We start from the raw sequence: 10,000 nt of genomic DNA, 5'->3' as shown, positions 1-10,000 counted from the left end.
ATCTGTAGTCAGTTAATTAAAGTAATGTTGGTTTGGAAACATGCTGTGACGTTGTGAGAGCTTCAGTCAGAGAGCATGGTCTTCATGGTCTGGAGGACGGAGTGATGTCACAGCTCTGTAGAAGATAAAGTGTAAATCTGTTGTTTGTCTGAAGGATTCAGCCTGTTGACAAAACTCTGGTGTGGTGAAGAGTTCAGTCTTCATCGAGGAGATCAGCACAGATGCTGAGGGTCACCTGTTCAGCTCAGGCCGCCTGCCAATTGGCTGAGAGCGACTCAACCCCAAAGGGAGTCGAATCATCGTGGAAACAGACGTCAGCTGAGCGTGACGGAGCTGCTGACAGGATCTTTATCAGGTCCTCGCTGAGCTTCAGACTTCAGCCTGTTGTCAGTATTTGTTCGTCAGCTGTGACAGAAACATGAAGACGTGACGCCGTCACAGATCTGTTTAACCACAACGCTGCTGATCACAATCTGACTTCTGTTGATGCAGCTGTCACATATCTGTGTCTGTGGATAAAAACAACTGTTCATACACTGATTCAAACTCCTGGATGAAGACGGAGAGGGAGGTTGTGATGAACTTCACTGGAGTCGACGTGAACACATGCTCGTCTGCTGAGAGTTCATCACATACGTACAGACTGACTGACTGACGCTCACCAGACTGCAGAGCGCTCGGTTCAGCTCTCGTTTCCTCCTCCAGCTCAGGTGTGTGACGTTTGTTCGCAGCCTCGAGGCCACACAGAGTTTACAATACTGACATCGGCCAATGATTGAAAGGAACCATTAGTCCGCTGATTGTGTCGTTTAAATATGTTTATAGATTTCAGTTTCAGAGCGTCTTCTGTTCTAAGTCTGTTGCTAAACTAAACTGTTGCTGCCATTAGCTTGTTAGGAAATGAGACAAAGGAAACATCAGATGTGTTACAAAAAATGGGGAATAGAAAAAACAAAATGTATTTTGTTTTGCATTTCAGGTCTTTCATTCATAAAATCAAGAGGAAATAATCAGCAGATTTCTACAATCTTTGTATTTTTAAGTCACTTTGGTTCGCCACGTTAACCCACCGAGACCGGCCTCGTTGTCTACGACCATAATTTGCATAATTTATGAATGATTCATAACTTTTGGACCATAAGTCTTAGCTCCTTTTCATCCTGCCGGGACTCATCTGTCTTGTGGGCTTTTTTATACAATAAGTTCATAATAATAAATATGAATTTGAGTGTCTTCTGAGAATATGTTCGATGGTGGACACCTGTTGGCACTGATGCAGCAGCTGTGGTCTTCAGTGTGATCGAATAATCCAGCCTGGGACTCGAGTGTCTTCAGGAGGTCATTGTACTGTAAATCCATAAAGATCAATCCCATACACAGTGTCCCATATACCACGATCAAACCCTGTTAGCAAGGAAGCTAACAGCTGTTTGTTTCCAACAAGGTCTTCAGTGTGATGGTCGCTCTTATAGAACCACTGTGAGAATCAGCAGAGACACTTTTCCTGAAGCTTAACGAGACAAACAAGGATTCAGCTTCACGTCATCACATCACAGACCTCCTCCCTCAAACATCCTGATCACCTGTTCCACTCTGTTCCTGTGTGTCAGATCCCATGCACGGCCCGCGGCGTCTCGAGGTCGTTGACATCCAGTCCAAACAGGTGACGGCCCGATGGGAGCCATTCGGATACAACGTGACCCGCTGCCACAGCTACAACCTGACTGTGCAGTACCGCTACAGACCTGCAGGGACCCCCAGCAGGTAAACACAGGGAGAGGGAGGGGCTGGCGAAGAGGGAGGGGCTAACATAGAGGGAGGGGCTGACAGGTGAACACAGGTAAAGGTGACCCTCCTCCTGACTCTGTTGCAGGGAGCCAGTGAAGGAGGAGGTGCGAGAGGAGGTGGTCTACGACACTCTGAGCACCGTGCCGCAGCACACCGTACGTAACCTTCCGCCGTTCACCAACGTGAGCCTGAGACTTGTCCTGAGTAACCCGGAGGGACACAAGGAGAGCGAGGAGCTGCTGGTGCTGACGGACGAGGACGGTACGGTTAGACTTCAGCTTCTCTGTTGATGAACTGGACGTGAACTTAATCTTATAAATCTTTCTGTCTCAGTTCCCGGAGCCGTTCCTGTAGATTCGATCCTGGGCAGCAGCTACGAGCAGCAGATCAGTCTGAGCTGGAGGGAACCGCTGCAGACCTACGGCCTGATCCGGAAATACGAGGTAAACACTCCAACCAGGTGACTCACTGCCAACAGGTCATATTCAAACTGCAGTTCAACACATCAGGTATGAAATTAATCTGGTTTGCAAAGAAAGAAAAGACCCAGATGAAAAGGTAAAGTAGAAAACAATCGGACAGTCCGTCACATGTGGTGAGGGGCAGGATTATCAGTAACTCTCAACTCAGGTCTCAATCTACCTGAGCGGCTCTTGATCTACCTGGACGGGTCTTAATCTACCTGGTGTTAATCTACCTGGATAAAAGTGTTGTAGTTTTGAGCGCCACCTTTAATCTGTTCAGACAACCTTCAGATTTCAGGTAGTGTTCAGTAAAGACTCCATTACCCACAATCCCCTGTGAGCCATAAATGTTGTTCTTCTTCACAGATCTCCTACAAAGCCCTGAGCTCCTTCGACACAGAGTTCGACCTGTCCAATCAGAGCGGCAAGGTGTTCAAACCGGCCAATGAGACGAGCCACATTTTCACTGGCCTCTACCCGGGCTCCACCTACTCCTTCACAATAAGAGCGTCGACCGTGAAAGGCTTCGGGCCTCCGGTCATCACCCAGTTCACCACCAAGATCTCAGGTGTGTCCTTCACAATAAGAGCACAAAAACAACATTATCATTGTTAATAAATGTCCAACAGACCTCAGTCGATACCGCTCCAAACGGACCAATGACGAGCCTCCGATTGATCATTAACTTGTCTTAGAAAGATCTCCGTCCAAACTACAGATGTCCCAAAGTTGTGGGACATGATCCTAATCTGGATCCTGATCAGATCCTGATACACAGTTTTTTATTATTCAGACACTCTCTGTACCAGTTCTGGTCCAGTACTGTCAACCATCAGGACCCTTTAACGGTTTTCCTACAGTCAGTATTGATTAGGGGTGTCAGTATTCACCACGATATGGATGTCTTTCAGTTTTCAATTCAGACATCCAGTTTTCTCAGATCATTTGGGCCCAACAGTGGACGAGTGTGGATGAAGAGGAGGCGTCACAGCGAACCTTCACCTCATCGTCACATCAGAAACCAGCGAACAGGAAAATGATCTGGTCTCTTAAAACTGCGACATGATGATGTAACAGTGTCTCTGTGGTCGTCCTCAGCTCCTCTGATGCCGGCGTACGATCAGGAGTCTCCTCTGAACCAGACCGACTCCACCGTCACTGTTTTGCTGAAACCAGCCCAGAGCCGAGGAGCTCCAGTCAGGTAAAACACACACACACACACACACACACACACACACACACACACACACACACACACACACACAGATGATCAAATATTCAGCAGCATCAATCTTCTGCTTCATAAAGTTTTCATGACTCAAACGTTAAACATTAAAACGCGACATGAAGCACTTTGAAGAAGAAAGTGGAACTAAAACAAAGTGTCACATCAGAACTCAGCTCAGATCTTTAACGTCAGTTTACACTGAACACTAAATATTAAAGGATTTAACAATGAAACAGTCAGATTAAAAATGTCTTTGACAGAAGAGACTGAGGTCACAAACATGACGATCAAAGTGTTAATTTAACACAAACACGTTTCATATTAGATGTGTTGATGATATAAACGAGGTTTGATCAGACAACAACTTGATAAAGTGAGTGTGTGTTTAAGTTAGATAGAAAATATCTTTAACTTTTTGTGAATCATTTCTAACATCACACCTCCTCATCTCCCCAAACACAACTTGATTCTGTTATTTTATGAATATTTTATTATTAAATCTCTGAATATTAGACTGATATCAAACAAAATGATTTAATAAGTTGAGTTTTATTTCCAGTTAAATTCTGTTTGTTTCAAACATTTCTCTCTTAAATGAAGATCAGTGCAGTACAAACTTTTACAGTTGACTCTGACACACACACACACACACGGTCCATAGGGAGGTGGTATCCACGGTAACAGTCGTCATGTCAACAGCTGTCTGCTCTCCGTCGTTGGGCTGTAACGAGGGATTTGGTTAATTAACGATCAGCAGGCGGGGCTAATCAGAGCCTGCTGCTAACACCGAGGATTAACAAGGGATTAACAGCTAATGTGTCAATCACACACACACACACACACACACACACACACACACACACACACACACAGTGAGAGTGCTTCCTTTTCTTCCAGTCAGAGCTGACAGGAAGCACAAAGACGCTTCAACTCGTCTCTATTTATTAATTAACAGTTTATCTCTTTAACAAACAATAAACAAGATGTTGTGTCACAATAAGAGCATCCAGAAGCTTTAATGCTGCTCATCAGACTGAAGAGGGAGACGCTCTGATGACACGATACATCCATCAAACATCAGTAACCTTCAGTCTGAACTTCCACTGGAGGAGGAAGGTGTCTCAGACTCATCGAGGTGAAGAAAATATAAAGATATGAGTCGTGTTGTGTTTCTGAGCCCAGTGTGAGCAGATGATGAAGGAAAAATGGGCCCAAGATGGAGCCCTGGGGAACACCACAGCATGAAGTGATCCTGGTATCAGAACTGATGACGGAAGTTAGACCCGTTAAACCCTTTAAGGCCAACGACGATTTTAAAGGAACAGTTCACCCAAAAACTCAGTCATCATCTCCTCCTGATGATATAAAGTCAGGCTCAGCCATCATCTCCTCCTGATGATATAAAGTCAGGCTCAGCCATCATCTCCTCCTGATGATATAAAGTCAGGCTCAGTCATCATCTCCTCCTGATGATATAAGGTCAGGCTCAGTCGTCATCTGAGCTCGACCTTATGTCTCCAGCTACTTCACTTGTTTAGCAGAATGCTGCAACTCTGTTTTACTGTGCAGCTCCAGGCGCCGTTACTCTGAGCAGCTGATGTGGGACCAAAGTGTCCGTCAGCAGCACATTTAAAGATTAACATTTAATCCACACACCCACTGATGAGGGCTCACCTGACTCTGCCACTGTTCCCGGGTTAAAAGATCGATTAGAAAAGTCAAATAAAATAAAAACTACACAGCTGGTGTGTTCAGGGGGCCTGGGAGAACAGAGTGTTCATATAAAACACGTTTACACGCCGAGTTATCGTCGACGACGTGTGAAAGAAGAAACAAGACGACTGAAAAGAGGAAAATGGATCAATTCAGGCAAATTTATGTTTTTCTTTATGTGCAGGATCAAGACCGGAGATGTAAAGAGTGTGTGTGTGTGTGTGTGTGTGTGTGTGTGTGTGTGTGTGTGTGTGTGTGTGTGTGTGTGTGATGTGCAGTGTGTTAATTGACACGATGGTTTATATGAAATCCATCAGATTGAACAGATGCTGCTCACAGATACGATTTCATGTTTGTTTATATTTAACTTCGCTTTTGTGTCTTCTGACACCAGAGTGTGTGTGTGTGTGTGTGTGTGTGTGTGTGTGTGTGTGCGCATGTATAAGAGCTTCAGATCGCAGGACAAAAGGTGTTGCTGCGGGCGACCTGAGGCTGTAATCAGATTACTGTCACACACACAACAAGTGCTGCGACGTGAGCGTGAAGGAATGTGATTGGTGACGGTCTGTCGGGGGGGGGGATGTGAGGGGGAGGAGAGAAAATGACAAGAAAGAAAAGAAAAAGATAAAAGAGGTGGAAGACAGAAAAATGATTGAATCAGTCTGTTTTGAGCGTTTCTGTGGGGAATTAAACAATATAGATACTGCAGTGTGTGTGTGTGTGTGTGTGTGTGTGTGTGTTACAGTGTGTGTTACTGTGTGTGTGTGTGTGTTACAGTGTGTGTGTGTGTGTTACAGTGTGTGTGTGTGTTACAGTGTGTGTTACTGTGTGTGTGTGTGTGTTACAGTGTGTGTTACTGTGTGTGTGTGTTACAGTGTGTGTGTGTGTGTGTGTGTTACAGTGTGTGTTACTGTGTGTGTGTGTGTTACAGTGTGTGTGTGTGTGTGTGCATGTGTGTGTGTGTGTGCGTGTGTGTGTGTTACAGTGTGTGTGCGTCTTCCTGTCCTCCTTTAGTTTCCTGTCCGGCAGGAAATGTGACAATGCTGCAGTTTCACCGTCCACACCCTCTGTGTGTGTGTGTGTGTGTGTGTGTGTGTGTGATATATGACTTCTGTCCTGAGTCTGGTTCCTGTGAAAAACACAACTATTGTTCTCAGCCTCCCTCAGGACACAAACACTGTTGAAAACTCACTGTGTTGCGTTCAGGTGCAGCTCAGTGACTCTGTGAAACACACGGCTGTCCTGTGACACCTGCTGGAGAAGAGCAGAAAGTAAACCGTCACTCTGCTATTGGCTGGTCTTTGTTTTCATCAAAACCAGTCAACTTAGTGCTGTTTCTGTAGAGTTCATGTTCAGGCATCTGAAAATTTCTCCTTAGAGCTAAAAGATGCAATCTGTCAGATTTCTGCGTTAAACCGACTGGACCTTTGTTCTGCATGTTGTTGAGTTGTGTTCTCACATCATCACAAACGTTTACAACAAAGTTAAAGCAGAGAAATCCTCCAGTGTCCTCGAGGTGACGCTGAGTTTCATCTGGTCGTCTGTGGCTGTAACTTCAGGAGAGAGTCAGAGAGAGAGGAAGGAAGTCTGAGAGCGAGACCAAACACAACCAGAAGAAAACTTTAACACATCAGAGAGTTGAGGTGAAGCTCTGAGTGAAGTCAGCACTCAGCAGAGACTCTGGTTCTGGTACTGGTTCTCTGTCTCCTCTCTGTAACGTTACCTTCATGAAGTAAAGTCCATTTCCCCTCCAGCTCCAGTCAGCAGTCAACATTACAGAACAGAACCACCCGACAGTGGAGGTCACCTCCGGATCACTGCTGCAGTCAGGCTGATAAACAGGAGTGAAGATAAATCCACTTTTTAATCCCACAAGTTCAAAAGTAACTCTGAGCTTTCCTCCCGTCGGTGAACGGCTCCGGATCAGAACCTGATGAGACTCCAGGTGTTTAGTCCTCCAGCAGGTCTGGATCTGGACCCACTCTCCTCCACAGCTGGAGGTTCTGAGCAGCTGAGGAGGAGACTCAGTAGAGTCTCAGTAGAGTCAGTAGAGCCTCAGTAGAGTCAGTAGAGTCAGTAGAGCCTCAGTAGAGTCAGTAGAGTCTCAGTAGAGTCAGTAGAGCCTCAGTAGAGTCAGTAGAGTCTCAGTAGAGTCAGTAGAGCCTCAGTAGAGTCAGTAGAGCCTCAGTAGAGTTAGTAGTCTCAGTAGAGTCAGTAGAGTTTCAGTAGAGTCAGTAGAGTCAGTAGAGTCTCAGTAGAGTCAGTAGAGTCTCAGTAGAGTTAGTAGAGTCAGTAGAGTCTCAGTAGAGTCTCAGTAGAGTCAGTAGAGTCAGTAGAGCCTCAGTAGAGTCAGTAGAGTCTCAGTAGAGTTAGTAGAGTCAGTAGAGTCTCAGTAGAGTCTCGGTAGAGTCAGTAGACTCAGTAGAGTCTCAGTAGAGTCAGTAGAGCCTCAGTAGAATCAGTAGAGTCTCAGTAGAGTCAGTAGAGTCAGTAGGGCCTCAGTATAAGTCAGTAGAGCCTCAGTAGAGTCAGTAGAGCCTCAGTAGAGTCAGTAGAGTCTCAGTAGAGTCAGTAGAGTCTCAGTAGAGTCAGTAGAGCCTCAGTAGAGTCAGTAGAGTCAGTAGAGCCTCAGTAGAGTCACTAGAGTCAGTAGAGTCTCAGTAGAGTCAGTAGAGTTAGTAGAGTCTCAGTAGAGTCAGTAGAGTCAGTAGAGTCTCAGTAGAGTCAGTAGAGTCTCAGTAGAGTCTAAGTAGAGTCTCAGTACACTCAGTAGAGTTAGTAGAGTCTCAGTAGAGTCAGTAGAGTCTAAGTAGAGTCTCAGCAGAATCAGTAGTCAGTAGAGTCTCAGTATAGTCAGTAGAGTCTCAGTAGAGTCAGTAGAGTCTCAGTAGAGTCTCAGCAGAGTCAGTAGAGTCTCAGTAGAGTCAGTAGAGTCTCAGTAGAGTCTCAGCAGAGTCAGTAGAGTCTCAGTAGAGTCAGTAGAGTCTCAGCAGAGTCAGTAGAGTCTCGGTAGAGTCTCAGTAGAGTCAGTAGAGTCTCAGTAGAGTCAGTAGAGTCTCAGCAGAGTCAGTAGAGTCTCAGTAGAGTCAGTAGAGTCAGTAGAGTCTCAATAGAGTCTCAGTAGAGTCAGTAGAGTCTCAATAGAGCCAGTAGAGTCTCAGTAGAGTCAGTAGAGTCAGTAGAGTCTCAGTAGAGTCAGTAGAGTCAATAGAGTCTCAGTAGAGTCAGTAGAGTCAGTAGAGTCTCAGTAGAGTCAGTAGAGTCAGTAGAGTCTTAGTAGAGTCAGTAGAGTCAATAGAGTCTCAGTAGAGTCAGTAGAGTCTCAGTAGAGTCTCAGTAGAGTCAGTAGAGTCTCAGTAGAGTCAGTAGAGCCTCAGTAGAGTCAGTAGAGTCTCAGTAGAGTCAGTAGAGTCTCAGTAGAGTCTTGGTAGAGTTAGTAGAGGCTCAGTAGAGTCAGTAGAGTCAGTAGAGCCTCAGCAGAGTCAGTAGAGTCTCAGTAGAGTCAGTAGAGCCTCAGTAGAGTCAGTAGAGTCTCAGTAGAGTCAGCAGAGTCTCAGTAGAGTCAGTAGAGTCAGTAGAGTCTCAGTAGAGTCTCAGTAGAGTCAGTAGAGTCAGTAGAGTCTCAGTAGAGTAAGTAGAGCCTCAGTAGAGTCAGTAGAGCCTCAGTAGAGTCAGTAGAGTCAGTAAAGTCTAAGTAGAGTCAGCAGAGTCTCAGTAGAGTCAGTAGAGTCAGTAGAGTCTCAGTAGAGTCAGCAGAGTCTCAGTAGAGTCAGTAGAGTCAGTAGAGTCTCAGTAGAGTCAGCAGAGTCTCAGTAGAGTCAGTAGAGTCAATAGAGTCTCAGTAGAGTCAGTAGAGTCAGTAGAGTCTCAGTAGAGTCAGTAGAGTCAATAGAGTCTCAGTAGAGTCAGTAGAGTCAGTAGAGTCTTAGTAGAGTCAGCAGAGTCAATAGAGTCTCAGTAGAGTCAGTAGAGTCTCAGTAGAGTCTCAGTAGAGTCTTGGTAGAGTTAGTAGAGTCTCAGTAGAGTCAGTAGAGTCAGTAGAGCCTCAGCAGAGTCAGTAGAGTCTCAGTAGAGTCAGTAGAGCCTCAGTAGAGTCTCAGTAGAGTCAGTAGAGCCTCAGTAGAGTCAGTAGAGTCTCAGTAGAGTCAGTAGAGTCTCAGTAGAGTCCGTAGAGTCAGTAGAGTCAGTAGAGTCAGTAGAGCCTCAGCAGAGTCAGTAGAGTCTCAGTAGAGTAAGTAGAGCCTCAGTAGAGTCGGTAGAGCCTCAGTAGAGTCAGTAGAGTCAGTAGAGTCAGTAGAGTCAGCAGAGTCTCAGTAGAGTCAGTAGAGTCTCAGTAGAGTCAGTAGAGCCTCAGTAGAGTCAGTAGAGTCTCAGTAGAGTCAGTAGAGTCTCAGTAGAGTCTCAGTAGAGTCAGTAGAGTCTCAGTAGAGTCTCAGCAGAGTCAGTAGAGTCTCAGTAGAGTCAGTAGAGTCTCAGCAGAGTCAGTAGAGTCAGTAGAGTCTCAATAGAGTCTCAGTAGAGTCAGTAGAGTCTCAATAGAGTCAGTAGAGTCTCAGTAGAGTCAGTAGAGTCAGTAGAGTCAGTAGAGTCTCAGTAGAGTCAGTAGAGCCTCAGTAGAGTCTCAGTAGAGCAGGTAGTCTCTGTTGTCCAGTGTTGTGGATTATCTATAATATTAAATGGAACTTGTTTTGTTCAACATGCTGAGCTTCATGAAGCTGAACAGCTCTGTCAGAGAGCTTCATGAAGCAACAAGCCGACGCCTCCTCTCTCGTTCACTCAGAGCTGGTGTTTCTTTACGAGACTAATC

The 10,000-nt window shown here is 45.5% G+C and overlaps 1 protein-coding gene across 1 annotated transcript in view; it reads left to right on the top strand.

Annotated features, from left to right (window-relative positions):
- Positions 1-10,000, top strand: part of ptprma (protein tyrosine phosphatase receptor type Ma) — a 118,968-nt gene that overhangs the window by 69,743 nt on the left and 39,225 nt on the right. Inside the window, exons 10-14 of the mRNA XM_073487916.1 lie at positions 1,611-1,764; positions 1,874-2,049; positions 2,122-2,231; positions 2,619-2,820; positions 3,351-3,453. Coding sequence (XP_073344017.1) covers positions 1,611-1,764; positions 1,874-2,049; positions 2,122-2,231; positions 2,619-2,820; positions 3,351-3,453 — 745 coding nt within the window. The remainder of the gene's footprint in view (positions 1-1,610; positions 1,765-1,873; positions 2,050-2,121; positions 2,232-2,618; positions 2,821-3,350; positions 3,454-10,000) is intronic.

This window comes from Pagrus major, chromosome 19, assembly GCF_040436345.1.
Source record: "Pagrus major chromosome 19, Pma_NU_1.0".
Lineage (NCBI taxonomy): Eukaryota > Metazoa > Chordata > Actinopteri > Spariformes > Sparidae > Pagrus > Pagrus major.
Note: the sequence above shows the minus strand (reverse complement) of the source record. Positions and strands in the feature narration are given on the sequence as shown.